A 24,395-nucleotide genomic window follows, 5' to 3' on the forward strand; every position below is an offset into this window, starting at 1 on the left:
GTAAGCATTTCCCTGGGATGGGGAGAGTTTCACATATCACTTCATCTCCTATTTCTCGAAGACATTTCTAAAATGGGGAGTGTCTGTATTAGCCCAACCTCAAGACTTTTCATTTTGGACAGGCCTCTCTCATGAGATTTTTGTGACAGGAGAGCTGCTCCTTGGTAGTAGAGTCGAACCTTGGGCCTGCAACAGTTTTGGCCGAGGTCTCCTCACTGTATCACTGGGCTCTGTGCCCGGCTTCCCCTGACAGAGCTCGTATGCATACCTTGTTTTCTACCTTACAAGGTTGACCGAGGTGGGGATAAAAGGCAGCCTGCCGAGGGACTTGCACACAGAGCAGTAGCTAAAACCATGCAGTGATTTGATGTTTCCTTTCCCAGGTGTCTTGTTTAATGCAGGATCCCCAGAGCCTAGGGTATCAGCTGACCCAGAGCAGGCCCTTGATAGAACTTGAGTGAATGCTTTACAAAGAGGCCAGCTATCAGCTTACTTGTTTCTAAACTCACTGAAAGCACCCAAGAGGGAAGCCTTTTCTCTGGATTTCTCCGTATTACCAACCCGGGGATATGTGAAAATATAAGCCATTTGAGAAGAGTACTATATATGCAGTAACTCTGATACATGAAGGCATGCTATGACAAAATGGCAGAGATGAGAAGGCACATAAACAATCCCTGTAGCGTTGTAAAGATTGCAAAAGCATCCACGGATAGTTGGCCTCATCCCTGTTTAGCATGCAGGCATTTAAATGGAGACCTAAATAATATATTAAGGTTTCTGTGTTGGAACCACTCTCTGTCATTCTGCTTATCCATCCCCGAATGAGACGAATTTCCAGGGGCATGCGTAGATTGCTTTACCTCCCACCAGCAGGCCACCGCTGTAATGATCTCTCTCCTGGTGGTTGCGAAGGAGATTTTACCCTTCTGGGGGAGGTAGTTGTGGCAGTTGGGCCAGAGTTGCCACATGGTGTCCATCTGTATCACTAACCTTTAGGAAGAGAGAGCAGTGTCTACTTCTCTCCCTTCCCAGTTAGCAGAGTTTCCAGCCTTACTCAATACCCGATGCTCCCAAATTAAGCAAATATGCTTCTTTGTTCCATTTACCCCAAGAATTACCTCCCTTCTGTAAAAAACTGAAGTTCTACAGAACAGAGATGATTTCCTGTAAAGGACAGATAGGGTTTGCTCTACCTATGGGTGGCATATTCTAGTTTACCTTCTGTTTTACTTTAATTCCAGGAAAATCCTATTCCCATCGAGAAAAATATGTCAGAAAAAAACCTAGACGCTTCTGTTGTATTTGGGTTACATAATCAATTTCCCAGACCAGCTAATGAAAAGAGGTTTTATTAACCTGAGGGCAGGAGATTTCTGAAGGTGATGAGGAGCGAACCTTTTTCCCCATCGTGGCTGTGATCGCAATCATGAGACGATGCCTTCAGAGGAAGAAAGATGCTCCTTTGCCCTTTAAGACAGTCAGTAAGCTTTTACAAGCAGGCAAGCAAAGGGCACACTGTACTGTCATTTAGTTTTTAATTAATACCAAATTACAATTGCATTTTCAGAGCATCCCTCATGAGATCCACATTAGCAATAAGAGAGTTCACCCGGCTGGATATTATTGCAAAGAATACTGGGGGAATGAATAAGAGATCCAGGGATGCTATGTCAAGAGATCCAGGGATGCTATGTTGGGGGGTGGGGTGAGGGGGTGGGGAGGTAGGTGTCACACCAAAAAGAAACAAATCTCAACCAGCAGCAAAGGGGGCTCTGGAAGCTGAATGGTGCGTGTATGGCAATGAGAGTCAGTGGCCTCCTTGTGAAATGATTGTAAGGTTTTGTTCTACTTTCAAACATTTCAGAGTTGGGGGCAGCATGGCAGAGTGGAAAGAAGATGGATTTTGGAATTAGACAATCAGGTGACAATCCTATAAAACAAAAAAAGGTAGTGCCCGCCTCTCGGGCTTCAGGGAGATTAATGAGCTTGTTCTTGGAAAGTTCCAGGTACGCGATAGGTGCCTGGTAATTGGTAGGCGCTATTGCCTCTAGTTTGGGTCTGTAAATTTCTGAGACAACCTGCATAGGAGTAATTTTTTTTTTAAGAAAATGAACTTTTAGGGATACAATTCCCATCGTGATCACTACAGAGGATTTTCTCAGAACCCCTTTCTGGGGTGCTGAATGAGAGAGGAGACAGCTTATTTCTGTTCTTGGTGTTATTTTGTTGACACTTCACTGGAGGTCCTGGAGTGTCTAATGCAGAGAAGGAGGGGAAGGAGCAAGAGCAAGAACAGGAAGGAGTCATGGTGGTGGCAGTGAAACAATTTAAATCTCTATTTTAAGACCTAGTTTATTATTTTGAAAAGACCAAAAGGAATTATACTGTAATAATAACTGATTGCCTTTGAAAGATGGGAATATAAATGATTTTTTTCCCCGACCTCTCTGTATTTTCCCAAATTTCTACAGTGAGCAAGTATGTATACTTTTACAATTAGGAAAAATAAAATACAGTGGCCCCTTGTTAATTGCTTTAGCGTCATATGTCTCGTTCTGGACCTTTGAAAGAGTGATGTTTGAGGAGCTTAGCTAACTAATGGTCAGATGTAGACCAATAGGATATGAGGGGTTAAGAAGTTCAGGTTCCAGCCTCAGAAATCACCGTGGCCTTGACCACTGTAGTGCTCACAAAATGCAAAGGACAGTGTTTCATATGAGGAAATCTAGCTTAGTAAACACAAATCTAATCTTTGAGAAAGTAAAATTGTTTTACATGAGGACTCTCTTTTTCCCTGACCTCTCTTGGATTTTTGGAACTTTGTATTCCAGTGTGGGACAAAGTCTTTGTGGCCCAGCCTCTGACACAGCATTTTGGTTCACTGGGAACCTCACAGAACATGAGTATACTGGACGAATGTTAGCTTATCACACTGAGCCTGGCCCCCTGGTTCTGTGCTATCTGCAAACCCAGTAGGAACAGCCACAGGGGAACTTGTGGGCATCTTGAGCAAGTTTTAATTTAGGCAGTTATCTTCTTCAAACAGAGAGTTTTGGTTTCCACATTTTATTCACCAGGACTCTTCAGGTCAAGCAAATGGTCTCAGCCAATGCTGTGGTGCTGGCTAAGACAAGAGCGCTCCAATTAACTTTCCCACCAAAAATAACTATGGAGGATAAGCAAGGAGCCCATTGCTTTGCTCACATGGGTGAACCAGTCTGCTAATGAAAATGGTGCTGCTGACCTGGATGTGAGTAAATTTTGAAGCATGAGGAGAATACTGACGTAGCTTTTCCCCTGAAATAGACTCTGTATAGAGCTTTCTTTAGTGGGTGGGGAGGAGGTCACAGTCAAAAGAGAACTTGAAGTGTTTGAGAGGAGCATCAGATGAGGGGTGGGTATTCCAAAAGGAAGTTAATTAATGACATTGAGCAAGAGAGAAAGAAATTTAAAAAGTTAAGATTTTTTTGAGAAAGGATATAAATTCAGAGATGGGTTGTGAGAAATCAGAAGACACAGCCCTTTAAGGCCTTTGGTGAGAGAGAATGAAAAGTCATGCCATTACAGAAAATTAGTGACAACTAGGCCAGAGTCTTGAAGAGTCAGGGAGTGGTAAAGTAAGTGAAACAAGGAAAGGAATCTTTGCAGGTTGTTGAAATCCTTTTTCATTGCGTCTTTACTTGTTTATATCCACTTTTGTAATTTGCTTTCCTAATATCATATACTGTCTCTCACGCTCATGGTGAATAAAGATGATGTAGGACTTTGATGAATGTGTAGAAACCAACTGCTATGGACGGAATTGTGTCCATCCCCCAAATTCATATGTTAAAACTCTAATCCCCTATGTGGTACTATTTGGAGATAGAGCTTTTAGGAGGAAAATAAGGTTAAATGAGGTCATAAGGGTAGGGTCATAATCTGATAGGACCTGGGTGGCTTTATAAGGCCCCTTGGTGGGCCTTTTAAAAAGAGAGAGAGAAAGAGATTTCTCCATCTCCGATGTGTATGCACCAGGGAAAGGCTATATGAGGACACATTGAGAAAGCAGCTGTCTGCAACCCAAAGAGAGAGTTCTCACCAGACGCTAACCATGCTGGCCTCAATGATCCTGGACTTTCCAGCCTCCAAAACTGTGAGAAATGATTTTTCGTCATTTAACCAACCCAGTCTATGGTATTTTGTTATTGCAGCCTGAGCTAAGATAGCAATGACTTTTTTTTGGGTAAAGTTCCTCTAAATTACTATGGCAGAATCGTGGCCCAGAAATTTTTTTCCTTAAGTTAGGCTCAATTACTTTCATCTCATTTCTTAAAGTTTCCTGACTGACAGAAATAACATCTCTTGGTCATTTCTCATTACTTGCAGTGACATTTTCTGCTGGGGAAAAAAAAAGAGGTCATGCTACCATATACCTTGGAAGGGCTATTTCTTCACACTCATCTGTCTTATGTAATTCCACAGTCAGCCTTGAATTGCGGATCCCTCAGAATGGGCTCTTCTTGATTCCTTTCAATTCTGAATCTTGAACAATTTTATTTTCGGTTTCCCGAGTACATATAATAAAGAATTGCGTTATACCAATCAATGTAGAAGGCTAAGCTTCTATTATAATATATGATGAATAATGCAACACTATTAATGAAACATTAACAAAATAAGAGAAGAATAAATGCTGTTTTAGAACATCCAAAAACCAAATACAATTTTTTTTAGGAAAGTATTTTATTTTTGTCTCAACAGATGAAATTCATAACCTTGTTTTCTGATAAGACAATTCAAACATACAAATCAATTACAACAATGTGCTTATCAGCTCCCCCCTCCCACCCCTGTATTTTAAAGCAACTGACAGTTTTGAAGGACACTAAGACAATAGGGCTTAGCTAAACAATATGGCAATTAAAAATGGCCCTCTAAGAAAATAATTACAATAGTTGTTGAAAAAAATTTGTCCTTTGAGCAAAATAGACTGCATGAAAAGAATCGTCATGAAATGAGGAGGATTATAGCTTCCCTTCCAATAAAAGGGAAAAGGAAATGTGTGTTAAAACCATGGTACAGAAAGCTGGGGAGTCAGACTGAAAACAACAGAAAGCCCTGGGCAATAAATTTCTCCAATAAAATGCATCCCCTTGAAGATATCCATTCAAACTCTTGTTTCATATTGAAATAAATAATTGTTCCCCCACCCCCAGCACCTGGAAGTGAATCATTTTATTATCCTTTGTTAAAATTAGTTTAATAATTTTTCCAAGCCAGCATCTTTCAAAGAGAGGGGGGTTTGCGATGAATCTTGTAGAGGTTGTATAGAGGTCATGTTAAAGATAAACCAGGCCAACTGATGGTCAATGCCATTTTAGATTCTTGTTGTAAACAGGAGTAGACATATCCTGGCAGACCTGGCACGCCCAGGGGAAGAGGGCCTCATACTCAATGACTTTGTCCAGCCACTGTAAATCCTGTAGCACCTTTGTAATAGGCCCCCAGTTCTACATACCATTCCCTCATGCTTTCATGGTAAGCCTCACAGCAGCCTTGTGAGGTAGGTAGTGTTATGGTCATTTTGAGAGATGGGGATGCAGAGATGTTAAGTAGCTTGTCCATAAAGAAACATGAACCCAGTGACAGAGCCCTGGAAACTCTTCCTCCAGATCCTTGTCTTTTTAGTACTTAACTATTCTGACTCCCTGAGAGTGAATCATTAAAGCAGGTAGGTCCTTAAAGCCAGATTAATGCCTGGCCAGTTGGACACTAAGGCCCATCTCTAAACCACATAATTTGGATGACAGAATGAATAACAGGTTGTGATCAACAAGGAAGCCAAAGAAGTTAATGTGGAGAAATGCAGGATTCAAGTGTGGACCACAATTTGATAACAACTTTATTTATTGATGTGCTGTTAAATTAAATTAAATTAATTATGATAATGGATACTCAGTAGATCTTGCATGATTAAATAGTTGAATGAATGAGTGAAAAAATGAAAGGAGATTGTGCTTGGATAACGGAAAATTAAATTTTTTAAGTATTTTAAAACAAAAGCTGGAGAAATCTGATTTCCAGTTTCTAATCAAGGATAAGAAGCAAAGAGTTAAGTAGATTCCTTAATTTTCTGTGGGCATGTATTTGAGCTTATACTGGCAGCGTTTAAAAGGATATAAATACATAGACATTTAAAGCGATTTTTGATATAGAATTTGTGTACTTATTGATTTAGAACCCAAGCTATGAAGATCAGTATTAGAGGCAGTGCCCCATACATAAACACCATCCATTTTCCTTCAGATGAGATTCCCTTGTATATCTACCTATTTTCTCATTGTCATTCACTTGAAAATCTGGTGCTCTCCTGTTCTTATCAGTCGCTGTTTTGAAGATACCTTGAACTAAGACAATGAACCACTCTTCTCTTGACTCACCAGCCAGGGTACACTTTTCAGTGACTTTCCGTTTCCGTGAACCCATTTTTTCACTCCAGAAGACTCAGGTCAGAACACAGTAGCCATGTGTTGAAACCAGCCCTGGGTTAATACCAGCAAATTTCTTATTCAGGGCCGTGGAAGGCTCTTGAGATCACTGATGTAGAGGCAAGCGGATTCTCCAGGTGTTGCTAAAATAGAAGCTCTAATGTAAATCAAGATGGTGGAACTGACTTGGTAATCTCTTTGCGTGGTACATTTGTTCTGTGTTCAGTGAATTAATTCCCAGTGAGATGTTTGAACTGATACACAGTGAAGCTTAAAGAAGCTCTAGACACCATAGTATGGATTTGTGTGTGTGTTTAAAGAAGTGTTTATCTAACTTTCGTGAGAGCCCTGAATGTACATAATAGATGTAACCTATTAGTTTTTTGTATATCCAGCTAATAGCCCGTGGCTAAAGGAACAGATTAAATGTAGTGAATTGCCTCTGTGCTATGGTACTAGCGTGCTTGATTTCTTGTGCTTAGGAATAAAATGACTAGTGATGCTGCCGTTAGAAAAGGCTCATATAAATGTTACCTTTGTCTTAGAGTGGGATCTGGCAAATAGATTTATCTCCCAATGTGACAATGAACAAAATTATTCAATATATTCAATTTAGACCTAACTTTTGCAGTCATATATAAGATTTAGGTCTTTCAAGTAAAGAGGTAACATGTTTAGTAGTATGTTGCTTTTTGTGGAGACTCTCCTTGGTCTTTCATCTCTTGGACCCTGACTCCTTAGTGACTATGTTCTGTTCTTAGTTTTTCTTGTTAGAGGCCAAACAGAAGAGTGAGAATCCTCAGGTAAGCCACATATTTTCCAACTGCCTTTTCTTTTTCCTTATCTTTCTCCAGATGGTTCTTAGTAATATGTACGTCTGTATGCATGTATGCATGTGTATATGTATGTGTGTGTATATCTGGCATTTGTACATTTAGAGAGAAGAATATTTAGAGAGATTTGACATGTCCCAACATTTTGATTTACCCAGTTGAGAGTATTATGGAATGAAACAATGCCTGCATAGCTGTACCAAGGGATTTCCTTCTCAATCCAAATTTTTTGATAGACGGTCCTAATTTTTGCATTTAGTTGTTTATACGAGTTGAAGAAAGGCACCAGAGCGACAAGCCCTAGCCGCCAGGGTTTTCAGCTTTTCCACCAATCAGTGGCAGAATTCTTAGCTAAATTTCCCTTCAGGAATCCCATTAAGGTTGCTCAATTTCTTTCTTAACTTAGCCTTATTCCACATTAATTTTCACATCCTGGGTTTTAGGTCTGACAATGAGGTAATTAGGAAAAGAATATTGGGTTGTATCATAAACTTAACTGCCTTAAAGGGAGTAGGTCGGAACTCCTAACTTTCATTTCGACTATACCAAATGACACAGAAACATTAGCAGCCAGATAGTTGGAGCAGTATGCTCATGACTGAGGCAAATAAGGGGAAAAAACAAACCCCAAAACCCTCCAAAAACACAAAAGTATGATGAGTTTCTAAATTTATGAAGCAGCACATGGCCGGAATGTCTTTCTAAGTACAAAGGCAGAAGCCAGGCTGCTGAGATAAAAGTATGTTTAGCTTTCATTTAAAAATTTGACTTTATTGTATGAGCTTCTTCCTATTGTGTTAAGTACAAGTCAAAGTATTGGGCCCATCTTCTCCCTGATCAGTGAATTTACCGGATAACCTAACTTGGGATTTATTCATTGGCAGAGGTATGTACCCAACACATTCAAAACCGTGTTCATGAAAAATCTTTGTTTTAGTCATGCTAGTTTAGTAATATAAAATGAAAGCCTGCTATTAGAGGTGTGACTCTTACCCAAGCAGCTCTGGCATTACAAGAAAATCTTCAAGGAGAAGGCAATCCCTCTGTGACGGCAAGCTCTTCATTTTGCAATTAAGGAATAGCAAAGGGGCCTTTTGTGAATTTCCTGCTAGCAGTCTCAGAACTTGAGTATTTGCTGTGCCTGGAGGTGAATCCCCGGCTTTCTTGTCATTTATCAATACGACTTCCAGGTACCATTCCTGTCAGCTTTGAGCTTCTCCCTCCACTTATTCCCTCTTCACTGGAAGACAGCTAACAAGTTACAGGGGGTGAAGATGATACCGTAAAATGACAGCTCCCTGAGCACATCTCCCTAAAGCTCGTTCCATCAGGTCCCAAAAATGAGGAGAGAGTACCTCCATTCTCAGCAGAAAGATTGCACAAGAGCAGTTTGCACATTTTCCATTCTTTTCTTGTTTAACACTAGACAACCTTCTCTTCCTCTTGTTACCAATTTGTCTGAAGATGAGAGAAAAGATTTTCTCTTTTTAATTTTTGTGCCTTCCTATCTTACACGATGTCTTGAATCCTTGATAGAAGATGTTGTTGTATATATGCCTTGCTGAATGCTTCAGTTCTTGCTCAAATATATTTCATGCCGAAAGTCATATCTATTACTTGCTCATGTAAGCAAGTCAAATGAGTTCGACATAATTTTGCAAGTGATACAGGATTTATCTTTACTAAAGTAGAATATCTTTATAGTGTGGTTGATACGACCTAGATCTTCACAAGTCAGACCATGGCCCTTGGTAATTTTGGAAGAACATGATAGCCTAGCTTCTGATTCCTCTGAGTGGTCTCCACCCACCCTGGAGTTAGAATCAAATTCCACTGGACCTGCTTCTTCTCTGACTGGAGGTTATTTGTAGATTATTTGATCTAATAACAGTGTTAAAGATATTTAAGCAACCTCATGTTCCCCGTAGGGCTCATATAACCTACCTCTTTCCATAAGGAAATATTTTCTGATATATGACTCCAATTGTCTTTTATTACATTTCCTTTCTTAAGAATACCCCACTGGATTTAACTGAGATGCCAGATGCTTAAGCCCTTTACATCAGTAAGGAAAACACATCCTCTTAACTAATTTTACATGTTAAGAAAATAAGTTAACTTGTTTTTACATGTTGAAAAGAACATGCCCACAACAATAAATCAATAATAGTGAGATACAAACCTAAATCAAGATACTTTTGTCATTAGCGCTAATTTTTTGAATAGAAACAAGTTATCAGGCATTTTAAAAAAGTTTTGTAGGTCGTTGCTTAGTAGCTTCCAATCATGGGATATTCCCAGAATAAGATTTTCATAAAAGACATTAAAGAAAAACATAGACACACATTCTATTTCTTTTTTTCACCTTCTGCTCAAGGTTAACAACTTTTAAAAGTTACATTTTAAACACATAAAAAAACAAACCACCTTACCCCACATATTTATATATGTATATATAAACAATAGCTTTTTAATTAATTATGATTTGGGGCATTCCATACCATATGGAAAAGATATAAGACAATTGACTTGCATATCAAACAACCCACGTGTGTGTGGTACACCAGATTTTATAACCTTAGGAAAACAGAGTGTTTTCTTCTAAATAGCCTCTAAACAAAGTTTGTTCATGTCTCAATTCGTATTTCTTGTCATCACATAGATATGGATATGAATCACTGTGTGGCTGGACACACATTGTTGTAAAGACTGGGAGAATTTTTTTTGCAAGTCTGAATTAATCTCCTGCTTAATCATTATTTGTTGAGTATGTGGTATTGTAGAGTGTATTGATTATATTACAGTGGAGGTTGAAGATATTAAAGCAATTTCGAATAGGAAGTGTGCAAGAAAATGAAAAAAGTTAACATGGCAACCAAATTTCTGCCTTTTTTTTGTAGAAACAGGCAAAAAATCTTTGACTCAGACCCATTTTCAGTATGGAAAGATATCTTTGAAGCTTATTGGAATTAATATAGTTAACCAATTTAGTAGACTATAAATTTGCATTTTTGTTGTCTTCTAATGGCTATTTTGCATATTAAAGGTAAAGCCTCCCTTAAAATATGCAGTACTCTCTTGATTAAGCCAGCTCCTTTCTCATTCTGCTAAGGCTATAAATAAAGCTTCTATTTAAGGCTGGTATTATATCAACCCACCTGCTTCCAGAAGAGAGAGAGAGAAAAAATCAGAATCACTCAACCTGCAGATTGCTGTCAGCTTGTGATTCTGTGAACGGGAAGTCTTAACGTTTAAAGTGTTATGTGAGATAGGCTGGAAGGTGTTTTTTTTAAAAAGCAATTTCCAGTTTAACAATTACCCAAGAATTTCTGAGTACCAATGAAAAAAGACTAATCCCTGGAGAGAGCCTTCATTGATGAGGTATGACAGCAGCTAGGAGGTGACATCGGTGAGTAAGGCAGAGCTGGAGAATGAGGGATCATTTCGATTGTGGGCTCAGGAAAGGAGGCAGGAGTGTGAGGGAATACCAAAGCTTTCCTCTCTCTGTGGGCTCTCTCAGGGGAGTCTGTTGTCCTGGGTCTCTTCCTGCTTCCTGTTCAGGATGTTCTCCAGGGAGATGCGGTGCGGGGAGGGAGAAGAGGATTAAGGACCTTGGCAAGCTGCAGAAGGGCAGTCTGGGGCACATGCAAGGTTTTCTTGAAGAGATTCTCATATTTTGAAAGGGGAACATCAGCTCCAGGTCTGTTTTAGAAAAATAAACCTTTTACAAACTCCTTAATCATGTCTTTTTCTTTTTCTTTTTGACGCAAACATTTTATCCTAGGCAATCTGTTGAAAAGCTCCCACAAAATAAGCAGTTTTCATTCTCTAACATTTTTTGAGAAAATATGCAGCTACATTTACTGCTCCTGAAACAGACAAACCAACTTCAGATTTGAAAACCTGCCATTAATTGTTGACTTAAAACATAGTTTACTTGGCTAAATCTTGCAAGTCTAGACTGAAGCCTGGACCCAGTTTTGTTAGGTAACACCGCTAAATATCATGGCTAATCAACCATCATTCGAGCGTGTGGACCTAGGTGGTGAAGCTCTCCCTTCCCTGGGGTCCTACTTGTCCTGGAGTGAGAATGAGCAGGCTCTCTTGGGAATGGCTTTTGAAGGAATTAACGGGAGAACAACTGAGAGATTCATGTCAAGTGTTTGCCAAACTACCAGGAAACACCCGCTGTTCCCTCACCAGAGCATACAATTCTGAAATCTTCAAGTGAGATAGGATTTCATTCCTTAAGGCTTTCCACACACAAAGGCTGAATAACTCCCAAGCTCCTCAATCAGAAAATATGAAGAATTTTAGCAGAAAGGATGAAGCTCCCAAAGCCAGTGGTGGAAAGTCAATGGAAATAACCACGTACATGATGCACTAGCCTAATGAGGCATGTTTCTAGGACCTAATACCAGTAATAAAGATGATAAATCTTTACCTAAGGACTGAATAGAATGACTAGCTTTGGCTTACAGGTTTTGTTACTAGGTTCAAAAACCACAGAATCTATTTGGAATAGCTCATGTGAGCTATAAAGGTGACCAGGACATAAGGAATAGGGATAAAAAAGACACAGATGAAAGTTAAAGAAGACCATAATCTTTGATACTTCTTCAGTTAGAAGATAATAACTATAAAATTAAGTTTTGGAAATAGGATTAAAATGGATCCAAGATTCACTCTGCAACCTTTCTTTAAACCCTTGATGTATCTTTCTGTCAAGCCGTAGCTTTCTAAGCTGAAAATGATGAATTTTTTCTTTCCTAGAAAGCCTCAAGACATATTCCATGTTGTTGAACAGCTTCTGAGCACAGTCCCTGAAGTTAGAACAAATGTCTTGACATAGAGATGAAGGGAGACCTGGAAGGGTAAGTTAAATTACATGGGGCTCTACTCAATGTTCCTTCGAGATCACATCCTCTCTTTTGCAGTTTCTAATATGTATTTGTTCCTACTTGCGTCATGGAAAATGACAAAAGTCAAGCTTCAATGTAGATGAGATTTAAATAATCTTTTAAAAAAAAGTCATAGAAGACTGTAACTTCCGGGCTGCTCTGAGAACTGAGGAGAGCAGAATATTTGACAGAATAATGAAATACGAATCCACCTTCAACATTGTAGGGCAAATCCTGAATGCCTTTGTGCTACTGTGATGTTGTTGGTGACAAGCAAAGTTTCTGAGAAACTTGAGCAAAACCAGAGTTCTGACAAATGTCCTCAGGAACTAGGACGCCCAAGTCTTGGCAATTCTTGTTTACATTTTCAAACTTTGAGAATATTTGAAAGGCTTATAATTATAAGTGCAATGAAAATGGAAAGAGGTTAAACAAAGTGAGTAATATGAGAATTTGGAAAAGTAGAACTCCCTTGCCAGGAACACATTAGGCCAAATCATTTGGTGAGTTGCCATACTCTAATAACAGGTATATCAGACATTTGGGGACCTGGATCAAGTCTCTCAGACTATTAGGGCTCTAGTCAGGGAATTTTTGCTTCAAGAGATTTAATACCTAGAGAGAAAATACTTTTCTGAAAATGCTTAATGCACATATTCAGAGAACTGGTCAACCCAGAACTAAATGCTGAGCCAAACCAACTGCATTTCTTCTTAGGATACTTTGAGAAAAATCCTCTGGGAAGAAGATGACTCAGAGATGACTGCTAAAGGGAAACTTTGGCCCATGTGTTGCTCGGAGCTGTTGTTCTCTACCATGGTCTAGGATGATCTAAGCAAGAAGTAATCTGAAGCCATAAGGGAAAATTCCCTTTGTGAAACTCAGTACGAGAGCCCCAGAACTACAGTCAATGGAACCCAAGATCAGAGCTTTGTAGACGTAAAAAGGAACCTAAGATCTGTACCAATAGTGAGAATGTAGAAAATTAAGTGGCCATTCAATTAACTGTAAGTCCATTACTATGATGCTTCGGGAGAAAGTAGTAGTCTCCTAGCGATATCTGGCCAATATATTTTTATGATCAGATCACTTATGCAGGTGGTGTATATTTTGCAATCTGTTGGGGACCAATTCAAATAGTAATTTTACTCTTATTAGGAACACTGGGTTTAGAAACACTTCTGAAGAGTACTACTTTAGTCTAGTGTTGACCAAACTGGGTTCTATGGAAGTCTACTTTTTCAAGGTGTTAACAGTTACATCATAAAAAGAAGTGCTTCAGGCTCAACTAAATTAGAGAAATCTCAGGGTAAATAATATTAAGCTGAATTCTTGTTTACAGGACTTTTCAGCAGATTTATTAGGCTCATATGGATTTTGAATCTCCAAGAGGTGGTTACAGAATGCAGCATTTTCCCAACTTATTTGTCTATGGGACTCTTTTTTGGAAGAATGCTTATTAATATTTTAAACACCTGTTGTTCCACGGATCAGAGTATGGAAATGCAATCTTTCTCTTCCAATGGAATAATAACTAAATCTTTTAACTAAATCTTTTCATGGATGGGTTAACTTTAATCCACTTTCATTTGACTAAGATGTTTCTGGTGAATTTTTATTTTCACAGAAAATAGCAGTTAGAATCACAAAGCCCTTTTATTAATTGCTGTCTCTCTTATTTTTGTTGTTGTTTATCTTGGACAATTAGTGAAGTCCTCCACAAAATGTTACAAAATAAAGTATTTTCTATTAACTTTTGCAAGAGTCTCTCTCCACTTTGTGTTCTTTTTTAAATTTGGAAGACCCCATTCCATTTGTACACAAGTTGGAAATGTGATAAAATTTACAGCAGATCTTGATTTGTATTGTTAGATATAAACAAGGTAATTGCCACAAGTAGGAAATGAATTTCTCAAAGATCTATGATAATCACTAGGAAAGTCAAATGAAAAATGACTCAAACAGGCAATTCTTCAATCTTTCTGTCTCATTTTTCACCCTTTGTTAAGGGAGAAATGGGCGTAACTGTGCGATTGCCTGATAGGCAAAACAGTTTCTGGAACTGTCACTTTTTTATTAGGCTCAATTTAATTTTACTGAAGTTCCTCAAAATTTCAAATACTGAAAAAAGAAGCCAGCTTTTGGAAAGTTAAACCCCCAATCTGATATGTCAAAAACAGACCCAGGAGACCTTCTGCTCCATCTTACATGCTCTCCAAAAGCGGGCTCATTTTCCGGTCCCTCTCAAAATGTGTAAAGTGTAGAAATTTCACATCTGACCTATGCTGCTTAAATATATCACACTTCATGAATACACTCCATAGTCAATTCTTTCTCAGATCATACAAATAAATGCTTTGAAAGCCATTCACTCAACAAATGGAATGGAATTTGGCCAAATGGAATTTTGTCTCATTTGAACCAGATCGTTGATGGTAATGGCATGATGCCATCTTTTAAAAAACTATAATGTTTTAACTTTGAGTAACAATCATTAATACAAACTAAATTGGGCAAATACCCTTGGGTCAGAGGAGTAAATGTGTCAGCACAATTTAACATATTTATAGGGGTGTAATCTCAGCTTTCCTCCGTAGAGAAAAAAAATCAGTAAGTGCTTTTTAATCCTCCTTGTTTCTCCTCACTTCTTTAAAAACAAGACAGATTCCTCTTTTCTGCACAAGATAATTTTCAAAATAAAAACCAATATCTACTTGGTAAGGAAGCAGGGAGAAACCCCGAAACTGCCCATTCAAGGTAACACTGTGCGGATAGTATTTAAATAGACAACATCAGAGCAGCAGGAGCCGGGTGTTTCCATTGAGTGGGAGCAGTCCAGCCTTCAGACGGCTACCACTTTCTACACAGATCTGTAGTTGGATTAACATCATGTGTGTACGGATCGCCCTGGTTTGTGGTGGTATCTGAGAGAAACTCCTTATCCAGAGAGCTTTTAAAAATCTGAGTTCTTGATCTCGGCTACGAGGTGAATATAACCCTATGAGCATATGTAACGATTACATCCTCTTCCATTTTTTATTAACCCATTAGTAGCAACGGATGAAAGTAAAACCAAGTTGTGGTTAAATGGACTGTTTTCATCATTAACACCTACCTTGCATTTTACAGGTATAACTAGTGGTGCGCCACCTTCTGGAGAAACCGAGGGCTTTGTTACAGTAAACTGGTCCAGTGTGATATTACAAGTATAAAAAATATTCCATTCTGTATCAAAACTAGGCACATGCCTTTATTTATAGTAACAGAAGTTAACACAGTTGAGCAGTTTTGCCTTGGGTCCTGTTTTCTCGGCATCCTACATCGGACAAATGCAACTTTCAACACATCTCTGCCCATAACTCCAGGGATCTAGTCTCAGGGTTATCTGCATGTAAAGGAAGGTGAAATCACACATGGATCTATAGTGGAGAGTAACTAAAAGCATAACCTCTCATTCATATTGCTTTAAAACATATACAGCATATATGTTTCAAAAAAAAAAGAAGAGTAAAGAATATATTAATTTCTTTGTGGTGTTGAACCAACAATATGGTATGATGCAAGGCTTTAACAAATGATAATCATAGATACAAATTTTTCTGTAGAATATGTTTTAGACAAATGTGTCTTTTTAATATGTAAATCCTACATTGTAGGTTCTTCCTTTTTATTTTTTCTTTTGTTTTTGCAGTGGTAGAAAATGTTGAATAACTGTCCATGAGCATGAGTCAAAGGTTCAGGTCATTACTGAGATCCCCAGAATGCCAATATTTGCAATGCAAACAATTAGTATCCCACTGTGTGAAGGGCTCTGACACGTGCCTGCCTGCCTCTCGGTGGAGAGTTTCCATAAGAAGTCCTCCTGCTTCCATGGACCCTGCTTTGACACAGGGGCAGCTGCACTAAGCTGCCTTTTAATCTAGGAATTTACTGTGCCAGGCTGTCTTACTGGTTACCAACAATGACACAGAAACAATAGTGTGAGTGGTAGACCCTCAAATCATTTTCATGTTGAACCTCCTGGGTCCAGCCACCTCCCCTTCCACAACAGCACCATTGTTTTTTCGGGGCACATACTCAAGGTCAATGCTGTTTTTGTGCTTGCCTTTCCCTCGGCTCCACACAAAAAGGAGGAGAAAACAAAATAAAACCACTCCCAGGAATGTGAAACAGCCCATGGCTGTAGACACTAGTATTGTTTTAAGGTCCAGGGAAAAAGTATTGGCATTGGTGCCATTGGAAATGGTGTCATTGGAGTCGGTCATGTACATTGGGGTCCTGTTCGCATAAAGGAAGCGGTCTGAAGCGAATCCTTTCACAGTTAAGGAGGCTGTGAAGGTGTCATTCCCAGCAGCGTTGCTAGCAATGCAAACATACATCCCACTGTCTTGATCCTGGGCAAAGCGGATTTCCAAGGTGCCATCGCCCAAGACAGTGGCTCTTCCATTGGACTTGGTGGTGATAAAACGCCTTCGAGGGGTCACCCAGGAAATCACAGGCTGAGGGTCTCCATCAGCGCTGCATTCTAACTGGACCGTCTGCCCTTCATCCACTAGCAGATGCTGCAACTTCTTGTCACGGATTTTGGGTTTTTTGCAGGTAAAGTAAAAAGAAAGGGCAGTGCTATGGAAATCCTTGAATGACCTCTCACGAATGGTGTCTGGGCCAGCACACATGGGCTGCTGGCCGCCAAACTGCAGAGTGGGATGCCGCTGCAGGATCCAGAGGAGACGGCAGTCACAGGCCAGAGGGTTGTTATTAATACTCAGGACCTCCAAAGCCCTAGGGGAGGAGAAGACATTCTCTTCCAAAGTTTCCAGTAGGTTCTGAGACACATTGAGCACACGAAGGAAGCGGAGCCCTTGGAAGGAGTGAGGCTCAATGGTGCGGAGTTGGGCCCCCACTATATGAAGCTCCTGAAGGCGGATCAGGTCAGAGAACATGCCTGCTTCAATAGTGCTGATGGGATTGTAGGAGAGGTTAAGGTGGGTCAGATATACCAGGTGTTTAAAGGCAAGGAAGGGTACAGTAGACAGGTTGGTATTGGTGATCGAGAGGGATGTGAGGTTGAGACCATATAGGCTATTGGCAGGCATCATATCCAGTAAAGGCCAATAGTCAATCTCTAGGTGTTTCAGGTGGAACAATCTTTTAAAGGCATACACGGGCATATTGTTGATATTGAGATGTTTCAGATGCAGGCTGATGAGGCTGCGGAGGTGGGAGAGGGCTTCTGTTGGTACTGCTGTTAGGTTGCATTTCTCCAGGGTGAGTTGCTCCAAGCTAAGCAACCCACTGAAGGCCCTGTGTGATATATAAACCAAATCATTGTCTCCCACTTCTAGAGACTTCAGGTTATGCAGATCTTGGAACATGTAGTCCAGTAAAATGACAATCTTATTCTCACTAATGTCAAGCTTGGTGAGGTTGGATAGCCCTGTAAATACCCCCAATGGGACCAACTTCAAGCGATTGCCTTTTAGGCGGAGGGAACGCAGGTTGAAGAGATTGTTAAATGCTCCTGGCTCCACATTGGCAATGATGTTGTCACTCAAGTCTATCTCCTCCAGCAGAGGATATGATATGAATTCTTCAGGGTTGACGCTTTTTAGTCTATTCTTGCTGAGGTCCAAGATTTTGGTCTCAATGGGAATGCCCTCTGGGATGGCGATCAACCGCCTTCTGTGGCAGCTAACAGATTTGTTCTGGGCAGAGCACTCGCAGCGAGCAGGGCAGCCAATGGTGGATCCCATGAAGATTAACACCACAGCCAGACCCAGGAATGGCTGCCAACATGATGTGGCCGTGTGAAGCATGACTCCACTTCTTAGTCTACACCTTGGTCACGGGTCTGCAGGAGAAGGGGCAAAAGAGGGCAGGAAGAGAAGTTGAGTTAGGACATAGATAAGTAAAAGGACATGAATAAGACAGCAAGGACAATGGAAAGGACCCTGGATTTGGAAGCACACAGATCTGGGCATAAACCTGAGAGTTGCCATTATTAGCCAATTGTCTTGGATAAGTTGCTTTCCCTTCCTGTTCTTCAGTCTTCTGGGTTGTAATGGAGATAATGGGCATGGTGATAGCAGCTTCCTCAGTGTCTGACAACTAGAAAGAGACAAGTACAGTGTCTGGCACAGACTGGGAGCCAAAACAGCGTACATTTCACCAGAGGCTCTATTTTGAACTCAAATGACAGAAACAGAGGTCAATGATGAAGAGGAAACATATTCAGTTTGAAGCAGTGTCTGTGTCTCTCATGTTTAGGATGTCATCCTCTGTTCAAAATGAAGCTAACAGAAGCTTAGTCAACATCAGGCCCCTTGGTTCAAAGGACAAAATAAAGTTACATTCAATGCAAGAGGTCGGGACATTTTTCTTCATATTTAAATTTGTTATTTAAAAAAAAAATTCAATTAGAAGGTATAGCTCTTTTGGAATGCAGTAAATTTTGATTTATGAAAGAGTTTTCTTTTGTGAGGTAAACAAAAAGTTCCTCAAAATCTCCTTGTATTCTTTGCGTTTATCATAGAGATGAGGCAGAATGGAGGTACCCTAATGGCTATGATGATAAAAAGGCTTTCTTTAAGATTTTAGGGTAAATGTTGAAGAGTGGGAAGAATCAAAATTTTAAGAAAAAAATGTTTTTAGATAACAAGTGAACTCTCATTCTTTCGTATTCAAATTCAAACCCAGCAAACCTGTAAACTGAAAATACATAGCTATCAAATGAGATCGGAAATGAGTATGTTTCAATGCTGATAGTTAAGCAGACATTGACCTTACTGCTCGACTGAATAGCAGGAGGTGTGTTGAGCTGTGTTTCTCAATCTGAGACCCTCAGGAGTACGCCTCATCCACAAACACTATATTTTACACAAGGTTAAGTAGTTTAATATGATATTTTTAGATAAAAAGGTATTTGCTAAACTTCAATATTCACTCCTGAATTATAAAAGAACAAATAGTATAAGAGTACAATTCTCTAATCACAGAGTTTACACATATGTCTACATGCACAGCTCTATCTATCTAAATCTAAACAAATCTGTCTGTAAAGAAATAATTAGGATCCAACTCAATGGTGAATCACTAGAAAAATGCCCCAAAATGTAGAAACAAGGCAAAGACTCAGAAAGCACTAGCAAAATCGATTGCATAGGAACATAAGAGTTAAAATTATTGGAAAAGATGTGGCAAAGCTATCATCGTTTGTAGATCAAATTACAATGCGTGTCTTAAAAATCAAAGGAAATCAACCGAAAAATTATTAGAACAAATTAGAGAATAAGTAAGTTAATATTTTACAAAATAAAAATATTTTTTTATATATAAAAACTAAAAAAATATTACTATAAAGAATGATTTCAGTCACAGCATCCCTGGAAAAAAAAATCAGTTTCTTTAGACTAAACTTAACAAGAACTACACAAAATTAATATGAACTATTCAGCTCCACTGAGGAAACAAAATGAAACTTACTAAAAAGACGGATATACTATGTATTTTAATAGAAAGATCCAATATTGTTAAGGACACTAATTCTTTCTCAGTAAATACATATATTACAAAGATAATATTTTGGATTTGAAAAATTAATTTTGAAGTTCATTTGGAAGACTATGAATACGTGAATAATCAGAAACATTAAATAGTAGTAATGAAAACAGACTTACCCTACAAGATATTTAAACATAAGTTGCAAAACTATAATAATAAAACAGCATAACGCTGAAACAAAAATATATAGTCAATGAAACAAAGAGTAAGGAATTATATTTGAAATATATTTGAAAAGTCAGTATATGCAAAAGGTGGCATTTTAATTCAGTTAGAAAAATATTAATGATTGGCTAGACATTTAGTGGGAAAAGCTGCACACTACTTGACTTGCTCAAATAAAATAAGTTCCAAATGAATTAAGAATTAAAATTCAAGAACAAATAATATACTAGAAGAAAATTCAATAATTTTATAATAAGAGGTGAAAAGCATTTTCTATGAATAAAACTAGAAATCATGCAAGAAGTGAACAGTCTATTTGTATACGTTTAAAAAATAATAGTAGAACAAGCAAATAAACAATACACAGACACACACAAAGGCAGTTGCTAAACTGGAGAAAATATTAGACTCGTATAATAGATGATGGATTAAAAGTAGTAGTAAATAAACAGCTCTTATTAATCAATAAGGAAAAGAGGTGAATGTCAATAGAAAATTAGGCAATGAATATAATACAAACTAAAAACAGCTACTAAATACTAAAAAATATGACCAACTTCACTAGTAAGCAAAGAAATGCAAATTAAATAACAGAGGTATATCATTTTTGCTTGTCGGATTGACAAAGCTCAATAATTATTTTTACCCATAATTAACATGGGTAGAAGGAACTGATAGAAGGAGCATAAACTGGTATAATCTTCAAGATGTTCAGGTATAAAAACCAGGAGGTTAATTGGTATATTAAATTTAAATATATCTAAGTTCAATATTTTCATCCCTTTGAGCCTTTTTTATAATTTTTAAAAACTACCTTAGGGGGCTGGCCTGGTGGTGCAGTGGTTAAGTTCGCATGTTCCACTTCTACAGCCCGGGGTTTGCCAGTTTGGATCCCGGGTGCGGACATGCACACTGCTTGTCAAGCCATGCTGTGGAAGGCATCCCATATATAAAGTAGAGGAAGATGGGCACGGGTGTTAACTCAGGGCCAGTCTTCCTCAGGGAAAAAAAAAAAAAGAGGAGGATTGGTGGCAGATGTTAGCTCAGGAGTAATCTTCCGCAAAAAATAAAAAAATAAAATAAAAGTACTTTATTGAGGTGGGATTGACATACAAAAGGCTGTACATAGTTAATGTATACAACTTCATGAGTCTGGAGATAAGGATACATCTGTAAAACCATCACCATAATCTATGCTGTAAACATATCCAACACCTCCAAATCTTATGAATCCTTTTTTTTCTAGAGATGTATAATATGGAAATAATTTAACTAATATACGTAGACGTTTGGTACAGATTCATCTGGCTTCAGTCTGTTCTTTTAATATTTTTATCTTCTTAAGGTGGAACCATAGATCATTGATTTTGGACTTTTCTTCTTCTCTAATAGCAGCTTTTAAAACTTACAAATATCCCCCATGCATTGCTTAACTGCATTCCACAAATTTTAATATATATTTAAAAATTAATCATTCAGTCAAAAGGTTTTTCTAATTTACTGTGCGCTTCCTTTTTTCACTCATGGGTGGTTTAGGATTGAGTTAGATTATTTCCAAGTATTGAGATCTTTTCTAGAATCTTACGGTTTTTTAAAATTTCTATTTAATTGTGTTGTGATCAGAGAACAGATTCTGCAAAATTTCAGTCTTTTGAAATCTCCCGAGATTGTTTCACAGACCAGCATACAATCAATCTTGGTGACCATTCCATGTGCACTTGAAAAAGATGTGCATTTAGGTGGCCCAGTGTTTCGTTGGTTCGAATCCTGGGCGCGGACATGGCACTGCTCATCAAACCACGCTGAGGCAGCGTCCCACATGCCACAACTAGAAGGACCCACAACTAAGAATATACAACTATGTACCGGGGGGCTTTGGGGAGAAAAAGGAAAAAAATAAAATCTAAAAAAATAAAAGACGTGCATTTGCTGTTTTTGGGTGTAGTGGTCTGTAAAAGTCATTAAGAATAACATGGTTGGTTGTGTTGTTCAGATTTTCCAAATCCTTATTTTTCAAAAGTTATTCTGTCAATTGCTGAGAGATGTCTGTAAAATTCTTCAGCTATGAATGTAAATTTGTCTTTATCTCCCTAAGTGTTGTAGGTTTTTGTTTCGTGTATTTTGAAGCTCTGATATTAAGTACATGTTTGATTTCTGATGTATCAATCTTGTGAAATGTGAAACAAAACAGGGTCACTTATGTCTAAGAGCTTTAACATGGAGCTGGGAAGCCATTAAGGAAATGGGCCTTGTGCAGGTCCTCATTGTCCTCATCGGGCAGAATGCGAACTTTTGAACTGAGTAATGCTGAAAGAAACCTGCAGCTCACCACAGGGAAGGACTTCTGCCTTCTTCTAGGTATAGTTTTAGCAGTCAATTATGTTTACCCAAGATTACCTTTCTGCGGACAATTTCAATTAACATTCTTTGTAATGTAAACCTCCCTTTTTTACCTTTAAAAACCCCTGCCTCTTATTCCCTAGTGGGACAGTATTTGGGTTGCTACCTGACTCTGTGTACCTCCAACTGCAATTCTTTGATCCCAAAATAAATGTCTCTCTACCTCTCATTTTGACTCTGTTTTAGGTTAATCTTTGATCATTAGAAAGAGTCCATCTTTGTCTCTAGTAATGCTTCTTGTCTTGAAGTCATTTTAAATGATTAATATAGCCACTCTAGCTTTCTTAAGCTTCATGTTTTCATGGTATTTCTTTTTCCATGCTTTCACTTTCAACATATTTGTGTCTTTGTAGTTAAAGAGCTTCTCCTATAGACAGTACATGGCTAGTTCTTGCTTTTGATTCAGTTGGATGATCTCTGCAATCTCTGCCTTTTGTTAGATTGCTCTATTTAAACCAAATATAATTACTAACATGATTGCATTTAGGGAGGCCATTTTGCTATTTGTTGCTTGAATTTTTTTGTTCCTGTCTTGTCTTATTCTGTTTTAATTAATTAGTGTTTAGTATTGCAATTTCAATTCTTCTTTTGACTTTCTCTATATATTTATTTACATTATTTTTATTTGTTGCCCCAGGGATTACAGTACACATCTTTAATTGATCACAATCTACTTAGTTATTATTGAATTGCTTCAGGTAAAATATCTAGTAGCCTTGCAACAGTATAGTTCCATTTACAACTCTCCCACCACCCCCATCCTTGGTGGAGAGAGATACAGTGAGTTCTAGGCAAAGAAAGCAGTGTGTGCAAAGCCATGGAAACAACGGAGAACACTCTGTGATTGGAGAATTAAAGCAGTCCAGAATGCTTAGAGAGACATGCAAAGAAAACAGGCTGAAGAGGTAATTAGGCGAATGATTTACAAAGGGCTTGCAAACTGCAATAAGCTGTTTGTACTTTATCCTGAGGGCAATGGCAGGCCATTAAAGTGTTTTATGCAAAAGACTGATATGATCAGATTTACATTTGGGGAAGATTAATCCTTCTGCAGTGTGAAAAATAGATTTACAGGAGGGAAGAACTTGAAGCTGGAAACTCAGGAAGCTGTTGCTTTCATTCAAGCCAGAATAACAGTGGTCTCCATCAGGGTCATAGGCGTAGGCTTGGGTAAACAGGCTCCAGAGGTGTTTTGAAGCAGAACAGAAAGGTTTTAGTTATGGATTGACTGTGAGGGGTGTAGGAGAGGAAGAGACACAGATGATTTTCAGCCCTCTGTCAACTGGATGGGACCTGGTGTCAATCACTGAGATGGCAAGCTTAAGAGCAGTAACAGGATGAGGAATTCCTGGTTCCCTCAAATGTGTCCATCACTGGGCCATGACGTGTGGGTTTCCTGGGCAGATTGATGATTTCCTACTCCTTGAAAGTAATATTCTTCAAATACTTTTTAGTATTTCTTTGATAGAGTAGGGAATATGTATTTTCTACTACAATTATGACTCTATGTTCATGATAAAAGTTTTATTACACACTCTATACTTTTCACTTTATTTTGAATTGATGGTAAAGAGTGACATTTTTTAAATAAATTCCACAGGAAAGTACAGTCTTCTCTGGCAGAGTTTCTTCAGTCTACATATCGCCAGTTAGATAAGGAGGTAAGTGGCGTCCCATTTCTGATTTATTTCAGTGATGGTTTAGGAAAAAGTTATTTTATTACTTGGATCCCTTAATCTGGTTCTGGGTATGTCTGACATGGAAATGACAGTATCTAACTCAATCATGGCTGCAACTTAACCAGAAAGGAGCTCAATTAAGGTAGATTGTATCTAGTATTTTTTTTCTTAAAAATTGGTTATTTGGTTCCAGTCAAAGTAAAGGATCATCACAAAGAAGGATGGATAAACCCTCTGCAAGCAGGCAGCAGACCAGCTCCCTTCAGATCTGGAATACCTCTCTCATTCTAATGCTGTCTTTCAGCTGGGTAGAAGTAGATAATTTTGGGCCCTATCTCATCACAGATCTTTGATGTAGTTTGGAAACTGTGTAGGAAGGTTCTG

General features: G+C 38.5%; 1 protein-coding gene and 1 long non-coding RNA gene across 10 annotated transcripts in view; one reads left to right on the top strand and one right to left on the bottom strand.

Moving 5' to 3' along the window:
* The first annotated feature begins 3,093 nt into the window (after positions 1-3,093).
* On the top strand, positions 3,094-13,965 carry LOC138920426 (uncharacterized). The gene is made up of 3 exons (XR_011431585.1): positions 3,094-3,253; positions 12,080-12,180; positions 12,925-13,965. It is a non-coding gene; the product is annotated as an uncharacterized lncRNA (long non-coding RNA).
* Positions 13,966-15,322: 1,357 nt separating this feature from the next.
* The window catches only part of LINGO2 (leucine rich repeat and Ig domain containing 2), a 1,108,249-nt gene continuing 1,099,176 nt past the window's right edge, over positions 15,323-24,395 (bottom strand). For 6 of the 9 annotated variants that reach the window (XM_070248727.1, XM_070248724.1, XM_070248729.1 and 3 more), the window contains one exon: positions 15,323-18,058. In XM_070248727.1, the coding sequence (XP_070104828.1) occupies positions 16,203-18,023 (1,821 nt within the window). In that variant the 5' untranslated portion in view covers positions 18,024-18,058 and the 3' untranslated portion in view covers positions 15,323-16,202. The remainder of the gene's footprint in view (positions 18,059-24,395) is intronic. The other 3 variants (XM_070248731.1, XM_070248733.1, XM_070248732.1) reach the window with 1 other exon arrangement.

The sequence above is a fragment of the Equus caballus genome, chromosome 23, assembly GCF_041296265.1.
Source record: "Equus caballus isolate H_3958 breed thoroughbred chromosome 23, TB-T2T, whole genome shotgun sequence".
Taxonomy (NCBI): Eukaryota; Metazoa; Chordata; class Mammalia; order Perissodactyla; family Equidae; genus Equus; species Equus caballus.